The 18,295-nt window shown below is 43.6% G+C and overlaps 1 protein-coding gene across 1 annotated transcript in view; it reads right to left on the reverse strand.

Moving 5' to 3' along the window:
- Window positions 1–1,128: 1,128 nt before the first annotated feature.
- Window positions 1,129–18,295, reverse strand: part of RBFOX1 (RNA binding fox-1 homolog 1) — a 158,773-nt gene continuing 141,606 nt past the window's right edge. The window contains exons 11-12 of the mRNA XM_035132149.2: window positions 7,819–7,894; window positions 1,129–1,898 (exon numbers count right to left, since the gene is read on the reverse strand). Coding sequence (XP_034988040.1) covers window positions 1,776–1,898; window positions 7,819–7,894 — 199 coding nt within the window. The 3' untranslated portion in view covers window positions 1,129–1,775. The remainder of the gene's footprint in view (window positions 1,899–7,818; window positions 7,895–18,295) is intronic.

The following is an 18,295-nucleotide window of genomic DNA, read 5'->3' on the forward strand; positions in this document are numbered from 1 at the left end:
TCCCCTGACAAACACCCCCAACTTAGGTTAACTTGTAAACAGGACAACAGATGTACAGACAAACTGCAATTTTTCAGCTGTGCCAGAAACTGCCTCTTTGGCATGAATTTTTTCAGTGCTTGCCGGGGGGGGGGGGGGGGGGAATCAGCGAATCAGACATGGGAAGTATCTGACATCAAACCACCTTCTGTTCATCTGATGATTCTGGTCTTTTTGCATTTGTTTTTAGTTGGGTCCAGCGAATTTCAAACACAACAGCCTCAGGTTGGGAAGTGGGGCAGGCTTGGAACATGTCAAAGAATTGCAGTTTGCTTACACGACACGGTCATGTTTCAAAAAGTACCAAGCAGATGAAAATACCATGATTATTATTATTATTTTTTCAATCTCTCTCTCTCTCTCTACTCAATGGTTGCAGTACTTGTAAAATGCGTATATAAACTTTTTATGTTTATTTATTTAATATGAGCAGCATTTTAAATTCTGTAAAAATGATTATACGTGTGTTTTATTTCTTATCTCTTGGTCTCTAACTGGGTTTTAAAACCTAAAGCGTCGTAGGTGTGTCATAATAATAATAATAATAATTCCACTGCACAGATGTAAATTTTATACACTCCCCCACCCCACCCCACCCCCCACCCCATTAAACCGGTACAAAGAATTTAACTTTTTTATTACTTTCTCTCTTTTTTGGAAAAAAAAGAAAAAAAATAGAAACAGTGCTTTTATACCTTTTATTATTATTATCATTAATTTTTTTAATCCTCCCGTAATATAAAAGTCTGCAATGATATCAATAATTTATTATACTGGAAGAAATATAAAAAGAAAGCTTGTTCATGTTCTAACTAGCAGAGATTTTCTCTTTCTCCTCTTTTCTCCCCCCTTTCTTTCTTTCTTTCTTTCTTTCTTTCTTTCTTTCTTTCTTTCTTTCTTTCTTCCTAAAGAACTAGTTATGCTTGGAGCTGATCTTTACTTGGTGGGTTGCCTTGAAAGGGGGTGCCCTCCGGACAGCATTAAATTAGATTTTATGTACAGGTGTCAGTTAGAGCACCCCTCTCTCCTCCCTCCCTCCCGCCCCCGCCCTGCCCCAGCCTCAAAATTAACAACATAACCTTTGGCTTTGAATAAATAGTGAATAATTTAAAACAGCTGATATAGGACGATGGGTGCGCAGTGGTGGTCCCACTTTACGATTTAATCGTGTTGGACCCCCATCGCCACCGTCTCAAATCTCCTCTTTTCCCTCCCCTTTTGAAAACAAAAATAAATGTTAGATGCACAGGAGGGAGGGGGGACCCTGATGTCACTTTAACACTCTTACAAAACAAGTGAGGAATCCTGATAGCTTAATATTCAGCATATATAATTCATTTACATGATATAGCAGTCTTGATTGTGGCCCCCAAACAGATTTTATTTTATTTTATTTTATAAATTAGTTTCTAGCAGCTTTCTAGTTCAACCACGACAATGAAAATAAGAGTAATTAATCATAATTAATCATAATTTAATTTAATAATAATAACCTTCTACAGCCAGCAATCGAACTATGCAACGTTCGGAAATGAAAAGACCCACGATATTAAAATACACAGAACAAAATATCTGAGGTATAAGATAAAAAAATGTAGATTTTTTTCCTCTTTTTTATTTTTTTTTATTTTTAGAGTTGCTAAAATGATGCACTATTGCATGTATTGCAATACCCAGGCCTCGGAAAGCTTCCTTTTTTTCCCCCACATTGGAAGGGTTTTTATGGGTTTTGTCATTTAGTATGGAGCAAAACGGCTGTATCCCCCTCGGTATATACTAGCCTGCAATGAAGAAAGAACGAGACCGACATCATCAGCATGGCTCCTAGTCTTGGCATCAGTCAAGGGTGCAAAAGCATTCTGAAACAAAGCAATTTGATGGGTTGTTTTTTTAAACATCTACTTTTCTTCACAACGGGATTTGCAATGTTAATTTCTTTTTCTTTTTTAAAATTGCAAGCAAGGTTCAGGACACACCACTCAAAGTTGTTCAGACAGGTGCCAGCTGACCATTTAGTGATCATCAGCTTGGAGCTTGGAGGCGGTTGGAGGATGGATGGCGGCTAACAGATTGAGATTGAATCCTGACAAGACAGAAGTACTGTTTGTGGGGGACAGGAGGCGGGCAGGTGTGGAGGACTCCCTGGTCCTGAATGGGGTAACTGTGCCCCTGAAGGACCAGGTGCGCAGCCTGGGAGTCATTTTGGACTCACAGCTGTCCATGGAGGCTCAGGTTAATTCTGTGTCCAGGGCAGCTGTCTATCAGCTCCATCTGGTACGCAGGCTGAGACCCTACCTGCCTGTGGACCGCCTCGCCAGAGTGGTGCATGCTCTGGTTATCTCTCGCTTGGATTACTGCAATGTGCTCTACAACTAAGCCAGAATGCAGCAGCTAGACTGGTGACTGGGAGCGGCCGCCAAGACCACATAACACCAGTCTTGAAAGACCTACATTGGCTCCCAGTACGTTTCCTAGCACAATTCAAAATGTTGGTGCTGACCTTTAAAGCCTCTCCACCCCCCATCGTTCTGCCCGGACACTGAGGTCCAGCGCCGAGGGCCTTCTGGCGGTTCCCTCACTGCGAGAAGCAAAGTTACAGGGAACCAGACAGAGGGCCTTCTCGGTAGTGGCACCCGCCCTGTGGAACACCCTCCCATCAGAGGTCAGAGAGATAAACAGCTACCTGACATTTAGAAAATACCTAAAGGTAGCCTTGTTTAGGGAAGTTTTTAATCTGTGATATTTGATGTATGCTTATGTTTGTTGGAAGCCGCCCAGAGTGGCAGGGGAAGCCCAGCCAGATGGGCGGGGTATAAATAATATATTATTATTATTATTATTATTATTATTATTATTATTATTATTATTATTATATGATGGGGGCATGCTTCTTAATACCAGTTGATGGGAACCACAGGAGGGGGGGTGCTCTTGTGCTCAGGTCCTGCTTGCAGGTTTCCCATGATGGCCATCTGGTTGCCCACTGTGAGAACAGGATGCTGGCATAAATGGGCCCATTGACCTGACCTAGCAGAGCTCTTCTTAAGTTCTTGGGTTCTTAAGGGCCATGTCTCCATGGGTGGAGCATCTCTTCTTCATGCAAAAGGTCCCTGGTTCAACCCCTGGCATCTCTAAGAGAGATCTTGTTCTGAAATCTTGGAGACCTGACGTCAAGGTGCTGTTGAGCTAGATGGGCCAGTAATCCTTCTTGGTATAAGGCAACACATGTGAATCAAGACTGGGATCGAGTCCAGTGCTTGAACGGGAAGCTGCCTTAGACAATAATGGGCTGGGTAGACTCAGTATAAGGCAGCTTCGTGTTGGGGAAGGGCCATAGGCCAGTGGGAGATCCTTACATGCAGATAGTCCCAGGTTCAATCCCCAGCATTTCGAGGCAGGGCTGGGAATGTCCCTTTGTCTAAAATCCTGGAGAGTCACCACCCGTCAGTGTAGGCAATACAGTTGGACCTTGGTTCTCAAACGCCTTGGTACTCAAGCACTTGGTTCTCAAATGCTGGAAACCTGGAAGTAAGTGTTCCAGTTTCCAAATGTTTTTCAGAAGCCGAACGTCTGATATGGCTGTCAGCTATTGTTTCTAGGGCACCTGAACCAATCGGAAGCTGCGCCTTGGTTTTCGAACATTTCGGAAATCAAACAGGCTTCCGGAATTGATTAAGTTTGGAGCTTTTGTTTTTGTTATTTATTTTGCGGGGTTTTTTGTTTTGTTTTTAGGCTATTTTTTTTTAGTTTTGTTTTTAGGCTAATTTTTTTTTTGTGTGGAACCCAGTTCAGCGATTGATTGATTGATTGATTGTGTGGGTGCGGAAATGGATAAAAGCCCCTCATTCAAACAATGACTATCAACAGTGCAGGTAAGATTTTTTTTTGATTTTTTTTTTTAAAAAATCATCTACAATACTGTCTTATTTTATAGTACAGTACCTTGATTTTTGATTTCATTTTATGGATCAATGGTCTTGTTAGTAAAATTTATGTTAAATTGCTGCTTTAGGGGTTGTTTTTAAAAGTCTGGAATGGATCAATCCATTTTGCATTGTTTTCTATGGGAAAGCGTGCCTTGGTTTTGGAACGGTCTTCCGGAATGGATTAAGTTTGAGAACCAAGATACCACTGTACTGAGCTAGATGGACCCATTATCTAACTTGGTCTAAGGCCTCCTAAGTTCCTGCTTCATTCACAACTTAAACCCAAATATATACATGATTTTTTTATTATTAATTTTTGGTAATTGCCCAAACCTCAAATGACTTTTCATAGGCATTGTAGGAAATTTTGCTCTTGATTATTGAAACATTATTTTTTTTTGCATTTCCCTCAAAACACAACAGGAGTTTTGCCAAGCAGGACACGCCAATTTCACTTCAAACTGTTACTCATTCCTTAACCCCCCACAATAAAGTATCTGCAGGAATTTTTGCAGAGGAAAGACAGCGTAAATATTCCAAATTAAAAACAACAATTAGGATTAGGAAACCCCCAAGCACCTGAATTGTTTCCTCTGAGACAGCTCAATCACTGCCTGGAAATGCTGCCTGTTGAACCTGGGACCTTCTGCATGCAAAGCAGATGTTCTTCCTCTGAGATACAGACCTTTCCCAAATGAAATCAATACAGCCGTGCTCCCAGTGGGGATAGACAGACCTATGACAGCCTGGTCCATCCAAGCTGTGCATGGGAACAGACCTGATTTTGTCCCATTCCCATTTCCATGTTGGTTTCAAAGGGAAAGTCCTTAAAAATATGCCTAGGAATTAGGAATGTGTGTGTGTGTGTGTGTGTGTGTGTGTGTGTGTGTGTGTGCCGTGGAATAGTTTTGCATTCATTGAAACGAAGTAGGGTTTTCATTTCACCCAGGGCCAGCCCAATACATCTTGCAGCCCGAGGGTGATGGTGCTTTTTCTCTATTCCAAGTACAGAAGCAAACTGGACTGGAAGTTAAAACTTACTTCAACACTGTTGATGGGATAGAGTTCTCCACTGCACCTGAGAAAGCAAGCCAAATTACGGGGTCTAGAAAACCCCCCAATGCAGTAGCTGCAGGGGTGTAGCGAGGCGCCGTGACACCCGGGGCGGCAAATTGCCAGGCACCCGGGGGGGGCGTCGGCGTTATGTAACGACGCATGCATCGTTACGTGGCGGGGTATTGCCGCCCCCTCGTGCCTCCAAAGCCGCGCGCCTCCAGCTACAAACTCCGGGTAGAAAGCCCGCTGTGTTGAGCGGGCTTTCTACCTGGAGTTTTGTAGCTGGAGACGCGCGGCTTTGGAGGCGCAGGGGGCGGCGGTACCCCACTACATAACATGCATGTGCAGCATCCCTCTGCGCATGAGTGTTACGTAGCAGGGTATCGCCGCCCCCTGGCAACTCCAATCCGCGTAGTGCGGCGGGGGGTGCCACTTGGCGCCCCCACCCCGCGACACCCTAGCGGAGCCTCCAGCCTCCGCTTGGCGCGGACTTTTTACCGGGAGGCTGGAGGCTCGGCTTGGGAGTTGCGGGGGTGGGGGCTTCCCCCCCCATTGTGACGCCCCTGAGTAGCTGGGCAGAGAAATTGGGGTTAGAGGGATCAGATGGGAGAGTGATGCTTGCCTAACGATAGAACAAATCCCTGATCCCACTCCATCTCATCCCACTTTGATGACTGGCCTCTAAAGACAACATTCAGCACTGAATACAAGTTGTTGGCTTCTGCTTAGGCAAACCATCTGAAAGATTTTAAGATCAGCATAATAATAATAATTTTAATAAGATAAATTTGTTGGGGTGAGGGGGGTAAAGAACCTAGGAAACTGCCAACACTAATCTAGTTGTTTAGCTTAGTGTTATCTACACTGAGCAGCAATGGCTCTCCATGGGGTCTGAAAGACAGCAAGTCTTTCCCAGTTGTACCTTTAGATGCCAGAGCTTCAACCTGGGACCTTTTATATTTAGAGCATGTGCTGTACTACCGAGCTACGAGTCCTTTCTGCTGTGCATGTGACTGTCGCTAGTGCATGATGTACTTTTGGAAGCCCAGGGCTTGTGGGGAAGCCCCAGGTTGTAGAAACTGTCATATTTCACCTAAAGTAAAAAACGGAAGCTAATTTGGGGGGTCATTCTTCATGTGAAACGCTGGAGAAATGGAAACAGAAGAACAAATCTTTCTCAGGTAGGTTCTGCATCTTTAATCTCTGCAAAATTATACATAATAACAATAATAATATTAATGTCGCCCATTTGATACCAAGTGATTGGAAAGAGCATAAGGAGATCCCTGCTGGATCAGGCCAGTGGCCCATCTAGTCCAGCATCCTGTTCTCACAGTTTTTTTAAAAAATCTATCATCTGTACATGGGTATCACACATTCAGAGAACTTATTTGCAGACCCTCGTGCATGTACAATTTGGCAACACACATTTGTATCATCTGCAACTGGATCCACTGTGCCTCATGTTCCCTGTTCAAAGATACACACTCTCTTTAAGCCAGAAAAGGGGAAATGCCCTTCCGGATGTTGTTGTACTACAAATCCCATAACCCCTGACCATTGTTCATGCTGGCTTCTGGGGCTGCCAGGAGTTGGAGACCAACAGCATAAGAGTTGTAGGAGAAATTCAATTCAGTTCGCATTTCAATGTAAAACTTCCTGAAAGCGTATGTGAACCACAGAAATGTATGCTTGCGAGGGTGAGGCGCATGGCTGTTGTGTTCTTCCCTTTCTGCCCTGCCTGCCCTGCAACACGTCCCTAAAATGGGGATGAGTCCATCTACATTCTGGATTATGAGTAGACTATACTGCAGAGCAGAAGGGAAGGGTATGTATTAATATTGGGCACAAATATATCAAAAGTTGGGTGTGAATCAGTCTTGATTAAATCAAATGGCCTCACAGTTTTTCTGCAGTTTTCATTTCGCTGCTTTTCAATTGGTTGTGACTAACATTTTGCTTGATTGCCCTGATTATCTTAATTTAAGATAAACATGGTTCCACATAACGCCCCGGGGGGGGGGTCTTTTTCTCCTGATGCAAAAGGCTAGCATTGCCCAACAAAATTTCCCCATGGGGTCTTTTTATGTGTACAGTTCAGTTTCACATGAATCAGCCTTCCTGTGGAGTGTGTGTGTGTGTGTGTGTGTGTGTGCTCGCACGCACCTGGTTAACTTTATGCAACAACAGGAGAGGGCCGCTGAATGCTCTCCTATCCTCTACTCTTTTCAGTACAGCTATAATTTTAAATATTAACTCTAATAATAAGGGAGAGAAAATAGCAGGGGTTCAGGCTGACTGACAGCAGAGGCCGGGAAATCTCAGTTTCAGCTCTTTATGCTTATAATCACTGGTGTGACTTGAACCTTCAGGCAATGTAAATTCAAGGCAAAAAGATTGGGGGGTTGGAGGGGAGAAAAGAAAAGAAAAGAGAAAGAATGGAGGCTACTGTGAAGGTATTCAATTTGTGATGTATTTAATTATCAAAATGACTAATTGTTCCATTAAGGTAAGTGCTCACCTAGGAGATATATATATATATATATATATATATATATATATATATATATATCCTTATGTGTGCTACATTGCCAAGAAATTAAGACATTTGTCAAGTTTGCCGGGAAGGATTAATGTGGCATTTTAGCTGCCGTTAGCAGAAGAGACAAATTCAATTAAGGGAAAGTGAGAAGATGTCAACCATGCTAAGAACTGGGGGGAGGAGGGGAGGAGGGGAGGTTGGGGGCAGGCTGGGAGGCAGGGAAGGGGGGAGGGGGGTATATAAATCAGCACTTACCACGGCACCAACGCCGTAGGTGGTTGCTGGAGCAAGTGTGTGGTGGTAGGGGTCTGCAGCATAAAGTCGTCCGTAACTAAAAAGAAAAGAAAAGAAAAAAGAAAGCAGAGCTGAGGATTAATAAAAGAAAACCAAAGAAAACCCAGAGGTTAAAAAAGAAACGGAAAGGAATTGCAAAATGAATGCAATCAAACATTCCACTCTATCCAATTACACTGGAAATGAACTGACTCAGCACGTTGTGGACGCAATATCCTCTGGGGAAATGGGTTCAGTTTACAAATGAAAAGGAGGAAGGGGGGGATGGCTATAATTAGCTTTACGAGATTGAATGCAAGGCAAATAGGCAACCATGGCTGCAGAATAGGTGTGTTTTCAACTTAAGGGCCCTGGCACTGGTAGCAGCCCCCCCCCACCCTACCCCCTCAAGGAAGCCTTAGGTGATTCTCAAAAGTGTGATGGACATAAGTAGAGAATAAATGGGAAAATAATATATAAAATGTCGAAGAACAAAAGGTTCTCTCAAAGGGTTTTTTAAAAATAAAATAAAATGTGCCAAGCAGCTGTTAAGAAGCAGTGTGCCTCTTCAGCCAACAATCCTAGTGGCTACAGTGGCAATGCAACTTCTTCTTCTTGTTTTTGTTGTTAATGGATGATAAATGCAACTAAGTGGGCAGAATTTGGTTTCTGAGTGGGAAGCAACTGGGCAAGGAGACCTTTCCTAGCATCCTCTTATATGACATCTGGAATGCAGGGCCAAATGGTGGTGGCGCACAAAGAAACATGCGTCAGAGAACATTAGTTCTTAATATGACAAAGAGTGACAGATCTACATATATGGCCACATGGAGAGTTTTCTCCACTTGCTCTTTTTCAAATGCAAAGTTCAACTTGCTCATATTCTGATGCCATTATATCTAGTGGTTTCCTATATCCACTAACCAAGCAGGGATGTGGAGACACAATGTATAATGCTTTCAGGTATAACACGCTACCAGGGACAAGTAGAACATGGGGCTACCATCTTTTTTTTGGCAACTGCCACCTCATTTCCCCCCTCCTCATTGCATGTAGTTAGGAATATAGGAACATAGGAAGCTGCATTATACCAAGCCACACCTTTGGTCCATCTACCATTCCCTGACTGGCAGTACTGTGGTACCTCGGTTTAAGTACACAATTGGTTCCAGAAGTCTGCACTTAACCTGAAGCGTACTTAACCTGAAGCAAACTTTCCCATTGAAAGTAATGGAAAGTGGATTAATCTGTTCCAGACGGGTCCGCGGAGTACTTAAACTGAAAGTTCTCAAACCGAGGCGCACTTAAACCGAGGCGCACTTAAACCGAGGTATGACTGTACCTGATCTCCAGGGTTTCAGAATGGATACATTCCCATTCCTACCTGGAGATGCTAAAGATTGAACATGGGACCTTTTGTGTGCAAAGCAGATGCTTTACTACTGAGCTATGGAGATGCTACCTATAGCCAACAGCTGGCAGTGTTTCCACCTAACGTTTTGCCATTGTTGATTCTGTTTAGCCAGTAAGTTTCATTGGCATAGCAACACCCCAAGTTAGGGACATAGATCAGGCACTTGGTCCAATCTCAGTGTTGTCTATGTGGTGTCAAGGGGTGCGGTAGATATAGTGTGATGAGAATGTATGAAACGTGCCAAATTTTCACTCATTTAAGAAAAAAACTAGGAAGAATATTACGCATGTGAAGTTTCAAGTCATTCCGGTTAACCTTTATTGCTCCTGGTTTACTCCCTGGGTGTACCAGCTTCTTCCTCTAATTTGCAGTTTTGGAGCCATTTTTCTTTCTTTTTTAAAGCAGGCAAACATTGACTTCTTCCTCTGGTAACCCATCCAATCAGGGGAAATGCATGTTATCGTGAAGTTAAATCAGATAGTGGACAAGGGGAAACTATCTTCACTCTCAAAAGGCTTTCTGAGGCTGCCATGTAGCCAATCAGATATGGATACAGGATGATGCCACTAAGCCAAGTTAGAGTGAGGGTAATACTTCAATCCCCAAATATGAGGGAAATTGTGTGTGTGTGTGTGTGTGTGTGTGTGTGTGTGTGTGTGTGTTCACCCCTTTCCCATTTTGTATCCACCTTCACACACCTGCAGTAATCCTATAGCTAACATTGTTGAGATTACTTCTGAGGGTGCTTTAACAAGAGCTTCTTTTTAAAAGAAAGCACTGCAACTTTTCGGATTCAGCCTGAAGTGCGAAAAGGTTATTCATTGCAAATGGTTTTCCTTTCACAAAGTCCAAAGAGAAATGTTGTTACTGTGGTCTATACAAAATGGAAAGCATTTATCTTGCCATAAATCTTGACTGATGAGTTTCTCACTTTGGCAGAAGTTGCTCTGACAAATTAGGACCAAATAATACCGGTGTTTTTGTGCGGTAGCAATGAATGTGTCTCTTTGTTTAGCAATTTAAAAGGCAGCTGTGACAGAGGGGGCACAAAAAATGATTAGCCTTTCCCCCAACAATGTAGATTGAAACATGTGATGCATTTAAGGGTTTTCGCCACAGGAAGACTAGGTGCATGTGCTGTGCAACATTTAATTTATTATTATTATTATTATTATTATTATTATTATTATTATTATCATCATCATCATCATCATCATCTTATTTATACCCTGCCTTTTCTCCTGATGGGACTCAAAGCAGCTTACATATAAAAGCAAGAATCACTAAAACCATAGAAAAAGCAATAATTAATAAAACAAACATTCATATAATAAAAACTATATATATTTATAAAAGCATACAAACGATTACAGTAAAAAGAGCAGTGAGTTCCCAAAAGTCTGTTGGAGGAAGAAGGTCTTCATTTGCCAACAGAAGGACCACATAGAGGGGACCTGTCTAGCTTCTCCAGGAAGGGAATTCCAAAGTCTGGGAGCAGGCAATGAGAATTTAGCTCTTGTTCGTTATCAAATTTCCACCTCCCCCCCCTCCCACACACACTCAAAGACTCTGGGTTATATCCAACTAAGAGTAGATCCATTGAAATGGATGGTCCTAAATTAGATGTGTCCATTAACTTCAATGGGTCTACTCTGAGTAGGACTAAATGTTATGCTTGTTTTAATTCAGATAGTAGAATAATGTGGGGACCCCCCCATATCTTCTCCCCCCCATATCTTTTCTTTTTCATTTCTGAAAAACCTAACTGGATCCCCCCCCCCCCGGAACTGTGCTTATAATTGATTGATTGAAAAGATGAATAGCACACTTTGCCAGAAGAAGAAAATCTTCATAAAGTGGTTTGTGAAATGACTGCCTGGACATGTTGAATAAAGTATAGTTTACAACCATTAATTCATTTCATAACTCACATTTCCGCTGTAATACTGTATGCCAGCAATTACCCAACACAAACTATCAGAGACAAACCACAGACCTTCTATAATACATTTCCTGCATGTGTGAGTGTATGTTGTTGTTGTTAGTGTGTGTGGTATTTGGAGAGGGGAATCACCTCTGGTGGGGGACACACCGTGGTCTCACCTGCGGCTCCTAGAGGCTATCAGCATGCAACAGCAGCCATACCACACAAACTGCTTTGACTGACCGGCTAAACCAGATGGGGGTAGCCAACAGGTCTCAAACCTTTGGTTGTTTCATTGGGTTGTTTTAGTTTTTATTACGTATCGTGTGTTTTTATATTGTGCTTTTATATTGTAACCTCCCTGAGACATGCGGGTATAGGGCGGTATACAAATCTGTTTCGCCAGAAGCGGCTTCGTCATGCTGGCCACATGACCCGGAAGCTGTACACTAGCTCCCTTACCCAGTAAAGCGAGATGAGTCGTCTGCGACTGGACCTAACAGTCAGGGTCCCTTTACCTTTTTACAGTAGTAATAAAAATAATTGGTGAGTTAGGGACTTCCCTTGAATGAAGAGACAGGCTCCGGCAGATTGAGTGGATGAGACCAATAGTAAGTCCAGCAGTCAAGAAGGCAGTTTCTGCACATGCTGTATAGCGAAGTGAGGGGCAGATGGGGGCTCATCAACATGGAAAGGGAGTCCATCTAGGAGAAGGAAAACTGGCCCTAAACCTCCTCTGCCTTGTGGGATATCTTTGGGAGAAGAAGAGGCTAAGGAGTAAACACTATACAGCTCTATGCAACTCCTACCTAAGATGGTAGGATGGCACCTTGTATGCCTCTTTCTAGCAACTTTTGCAGAAAGACTGGTACTCTGCTTTCCTTTGGACAACATCATTGAGGCTGAGAGCAGTGGGGTCTTGTGGTCTGGGCAGCCTAGGACCTCCATACACACTGCTCAGACTGAGGAGGTCACTTTGGTGCTACTAATGCAGCAGTTTGACTTTATCCCCAGAGGTGCACTCCATTTTCTCAAGAAAGATGGATGCCAAAAATAACAACTACAGTATTATTATTATTATTATTATTATTATTATTATTATTATTATTATTATACCTCATTGCCAGAACTGGCTTTAAGGGCGTTACAGATATTAAAATGAGTGTGCACTTGTGATGAAAAAAGGACAAAATAAATAAATAAAATAAATGAGTTCAAGCAGGAATCCAAACAAATGAGTTCCAAATGAAAATGAAACAAGTCCTTTCTTCACTGTTTCTATTAGCATGTAATAGAGGTAATGAGAGGTGTAACTACAGCACAAGTAAGAGAAAGGCTAAAGGGACTGGGAAGAGGAATAGCAGTTGAAATGGATAGGCAGAAAATTGATGTCTACCAAATGGTGACACAGTGTTCTCTCTCTCCTTCAAATTTGACACAGCTGGTTCTTTGGAGTGGGAGTAGAAAGCCTAATCATTTCATCCTAATAACCACAAAAGTTGCACATGGGAGAAATGTAACTGGATTTCATATTGAAAGCAATGGGGGCCTTAAGGGATGTGTGCCTTTCTGAAATTGCCTCAAAAACAAGGATCCTTTCCACAGTTTCTTTGAAACTTGGCAGTTTTTCCTGCTTTGAACAGTTGAATGCATGAAGGTCTCAGGCCATGTGGGTGGCAAACACGGTAGTTCCAGGCATCCGGAGGCTGGTTGGGTCCCTTGGTGACATTAGTGAAAAATGAAAAGAAATGGGAATGGAGAAAACAAATGGACTAACTTTGAATCACTTGTTAAAATAAAATTTAGTTCCTGCCTGGAACTAAAATAGGCAGGTAGACATTACAAAACAGCTTTTCATATGTCTCCATAGACAGTCTTCTATGAAAGCAAAGTTATACCTGGGTGGCATACCTAAATTAAAACACCATCGAATAATAATAATAATAATAATAATAATAATAATAATAATAATAATACAATTATTTAATGAACACAGAGAACGCAGAATTATACATAAACTGAGGCCAGAACTGACATTTTCCTTCTTGCACACCTGGAACTCTACTAACTTCAAGCATGCACCATTCATTTTAGTTGGGGGGCTCCTTTACCTCTGTCTCTTAGATGGTTTTGGCCCACTTGAGTGGCAAAGTTAACCACACAAGAAAGACGGAAGCAAGGCATTCTGGGGTTTTCTTTGGGCCAATCAGCATGGGCCAAAATCTACGCTGTATGCAAGTGCTGCTCTTGTAAGCTGATACTGCAATCCACCCACCTACCCACACTCGGTGGCGTAGCTAGCTGCCTGGCTGCCCGGGGCAGCAAATCCGAAGGCACATGAGGCATGTGCGGCGGCGCTGCAGCAAACCCCGCAAGCAAGCCGTGGAGTGAGGCAGGCTCGGTTGCATCGGGGCTTCTCCATGGTGGCGGCCGTCGGAGGTGGTCAACCCTGTCCAGCCTGCTGCCCCCCGCCCAGCCTGCTGCCCAGGGCGGTGTGCCCCCGCCCCCCTATTACTACGCCACTGCCCACACTTGGTAAAATGTTCCCATACCTGGAGGTGGGGAGGGGAGAGGTAGAGGTAGAGAAGGATTTTTTTTGTGGTACCGTATGATTGGCTGTCAGGGCATTGTTTTTCTCATACCCCTCACCGCTGTTTACATCTGGGATGTGGTGCTATAGATCTGGCTAACTGGTTGGGTGGGAGATTTGCATAGCTCACCCATGCATGAGGGACATCTGACCAAATATCTCCCATTGGTGACTGGATCCCCACCTGTGATTCAGGCCAAATTCTGACAGCAGTTCAATGCCTTCTCCAAAATGAACATGGCAAATCCATCAAAGGGGTCACTTCATTGGGCTCTACCACCCAAGAGCTGCTTCTGGGCTGATTTGCTTGTTGCTTTTAAAGAGAACGCTCCCCTCTTGGTGTAGTACAAGAGGGTCAAACTCTTCATGAAGAAACCTAAGCATCAGCATATGCAGGGAGATATTTCCAAACAACAGCCATGTAGATATTATCTGATAATATATATTGAGTCCTTTCCCCCCCTTTCATGTGATGAATAAACTTTATTTTTCTTCCTCAGGGTGACCTCTGCCTTCAGAATATGATGGTTTTATTATGATTAATAAATTTCATTTCCACAGAGGAAAAGGAACAGTGTCAGCTTAAACGGAGAGCATGCTGGCTCCCTTCTTTTTAAATGCTAATTTCAAAATGCACCCTTACATGACACAAAAATTGAAACGCTCACGAGGGTTAGCCCTCTGGATGCAGATACCCCTCTCAAAGGGATGCCAGGGCAGGAAACACGCTAGGGGTGTTCAGATGTCACATTCAGTGTGTCTACAATGGGTATACATGTGTACACAAACAGTTGAGGTGTGCAAAGCGGCAAGTGTACACTCTTGTAGCAAACACTTGTACACAGCTTGTACCTGTTGTTAGCTGCCACCATTTCCAGATTCAATCCTCAGTGGCATCTCTAAGTAAAGCTAGGAATGTCCCTTGCCTGAAACCCTGGAGAGCAACTGCCATTCAGTGTCGGCAATACTGAATTGGATGGACTCAATACTGAATTGGATGGACTCAATTCAGCACCAGGTAGCTTCCTTTGCTCCTATTAACTTCCGCTTCCTAGCTGCAGCATTTGATGCTGAAGCTCACTCAACATATGGTTTCTATGCATTCTCTGATGGCTAAGAAATTAGTCATGAAAGCATGTAAGCAAGATTTCAAAAGCCAAAGAGGGCAATAGCTGGATTTTTGTCAGGCAAGGGAGTGCTCTGTGCATCTTCTTTCTTTCTTGGATTTGCACTGGTGTATAATGTGTGAGAGCTGCAGGATTCACTCCCCACTTCGTGCACACTAGTTGTTGTGCAATTGTTGTTTTTCCTTTTGTTTTCAGAACTGGACCCAATCTGGTTCTCATCCAGTGCAACAACTTGTGGCCTTGGATGGTGATGCACTTCCTTATAAGTTCAGTGGGGCTCAGGTGTGAATCATGATGTGGACATAAATGCATTTGAGCATCTTCATCTGCACATGTTGTGTGTATGTGGAAAGTTGCCCATGCAAACAGATTGATGGCTTGAATACAAAGCATCTCTCTAGTGGTCTGCACTTTGTAGCCTTCTTGGGTACCTAACTTTCCCAAAATAGTAATTAAAAAACACAATTTCCTCAGCTGGGCTGTTGCAGTGTATCTTTTTCTTATTGTTGCACTCAAGAGGAAGGGAACACAGGAAGTGTTCCCTTCTGTTATGTTTCAATCTTTTAATTATGGCAGCTCATTTGAACTAAGAGCATAAGTAGAAGTGGATAGAAAAAGTTTCCCCCTCCCTCTCATAACACTAGAACCTAGGGAGATGCAATGAAGTTGAATGTTGGAAGATTCAGGACAAAGGAAAGAACCGGTAAGTGATTCTTCATGCAATGCATAGTTAAACTATGGGACTTGCTCCTACAGAAGGCAGTGATGGCCACCAACTTGGATGACTTTAAGAGGATTAGACAAATTCATGGAGGACAAGGCTATCAGTGACTACTAGCCCCAGTGGCTATGCTCTGCCTTGGTAGTTGGAGGCAATAATGCTTCTGAATATTAGTTGCAGGAAACTGCAGGAGGGGAGAATGCTCTTTTGCTTGCGTCCTGCATGCAGGTTTCCCACAGGCATCTGGTTGGCCATTATGAGATGCTGAACTATACCTAGATCACCTCCATTTTTGTAGTCCCATTAAAGCAGGGAAAAAGCCCCCGGTTACCCTCTGCCAAGTCAGGAACACATAGGGACATGAGAACAAAGGAAACTGCCTTATAGTGAGCCAGAGCATTGCTCCATCTAGTGCAATATTGCTGACACTGGCTGGCAGAGGCTCTCTTGCGTTTCAGGCAGGAAGTCTTCATGATCTCTACCCAGAGATGCTGGGGTCTGAACCAGGGAAACCTTCTGGATCATAAGCAGGTGCTCTACCACTGAACTATGGCCCTTCCAACTATGACTCTACTGTAGGCATTGACACCACACACACACACACACACACACACACACACACACACACACACATTTCAACCTTCTATCTCTGCTGAAGCATTTTGCGCTTTCTGAATAGCTGGGGAAACTGCATAATCCTAGGATTACTTGCACACTCCGTTGCCCATGCGTGCGCTTACAGAGACCCGCACACATGCTTGAGTGTGGCACAAACAGAGATAATTCTCTCTCTCCCTCTCTCTCTCTCTCCCTCTCTCTCTATATATATATCTTTGCACTGCTTTGTTATCAATGGAGGTTTGGAGTGCAACCCCTTGCAGAACCCGGACTGCCTTAATCTTGTCAAGTTGTCACGTTTGACTAGCCATGCAGACTGACCTAGAACTGCGAGCGCACGAAAGGCAAGCTGTCAAAGAGATAATGACAAAGATGCCAGGAGGGTTTGCCAGTGTTTCTCGCTGAGCGAGAGGGAAGGATTAATCAAACTTTAGCTATGCAAGGGGAGAGGATAATCTGAGTGTCGACTGGTGGCTGTCCCTGCCGTCGCGCCTCTTACCCTAGCAGCTAACCTGCAGTAGTTGGCCTGGGAGGTGGGGGGGGGGGAGATAAAGAAGAAGCCAAGGCCCATGAAAGGCATACACCACTATGGACTACAGCAATAGAAAGATGCTTTAAAAGTGCCAGACAATAGAAAGGATAGTTGGATTTATTGGGGGAATTTAATTGTGCACCATAGCACAATAGAGGAGGGGTTGCCAACATAGGGCTTGTCCACACTTCCACTTGTCCCATGCCTAGAAAGCTTGGGTCTGAGTGGTTTGCCCCTTGGCTCACTCCTTTCCCACTCTCAGAGGTAAACAGAACAACTGTCTATCCGCAGAAAACCCAACAGCCATTTGCTCCAATTGTGTGCTAAAGAATGGTTTTCCCCATTCTTGAAGTGGCTGAGACTGGGGCAAAGGGGAAGCAAGGTCAGAGCCATGTGGTTCCACCAGCAGAACCAACATCACAAATCCAGAGCCTTTGCTGGATGGCTTGATCAGCCGTTCAGGCATAGGTGACTTCAAGGTTGGATTACTGCGATGCGCTCTATGCGGGGCTTCCCTTGCGTTTGGACTGGAAAATGCAGTTAGTGCAGAACGCTGCAGCACAGTGGCTGGCAGGAGTGAGACATTGTCAGCATATAATAGAGTTCTGCTCAGGGATCTGCATTGGCTGCCAATTTGTTACTGGGCCAGACTCAAGCTGTTACTAATATGTAAGGCCCTTAACTGCTTGGGACCAGTTTACTTGCCCCATATATAACCACTCTGATCCGTGGAACTGGGACTTCTATAGGCACTACAAAATGTTCATGCTGCACTTTGATCTAGTGATCTAGTGTGGCAGCTGCAACAATCTGGAACTCACTGCCTATTGAAATTAGGCAGGCACTTTCCCTGTATCTTAAAAACCACTTCTGCTGACGCTAGCATATCCATGCATGTAAAGCTGACATGTATTTTAATCAGTAATTTTAGAGTTCTAGCCATAGTTAGTTGTATTCAGAGCAGACCCATGGAACTTAATGAACATGACTGACCAAGGTTTATTAAAGTCAGTTAGCTGAATAGAACCATAATAGTAGTAGTAGTAGTAGTAGTAGTAGTAGTAGTAGTAGTAGTAGTAATAATAATAATAATAATAATGTATTATTTCTACCCCACCCATCTGGCTGGGTTTCCCCAGCCACTCTGGGCGGCTTGTAACAAAAGATTAAAAATACTGGTACATTAAAATATCAGTCATTAAAAACTTCCCTAAACAGGGCTGCCTTATAAGATGTCTTATAAATGTCAGATGGTTGTTTATTTCTTTGACAACTGATGGCATGGCGTTCCACAGAGTGGGTGCCACTACCGAGAAGGCCCTCTGCCTGATTCCCTGTAGCTTCACTTCTTGCAATGAGGGAACTGCCAGAAGGCCCTTGGTGCTGGACCTCAGTGTCTGGGCTGAACGATGGGGGTGGAGATGCTCCTTCAGGTATACTGGGCGGAGGCCATTTAGGGCATTAAAGGGCAGCACCAACACTTTGAATTGTGCTCGGAAACGTACTGGGAGCCAATGTACAGTGGTGCCTCGC

The sequence above is a fragment of the Zootoca vivipara genome, chromosome 14 (genome assembly GCF_963506605.1).
Source record: "Zootoca vivipara chromosome 14, rZooViv1.1, whole genome shotgun sequence".
Lineage (NCBI taxonomy): Eukaryota > Metazoa > Chordata > Lepidosauria > Squamata > Lacertidae > Zootoca > Zootoca vivipara.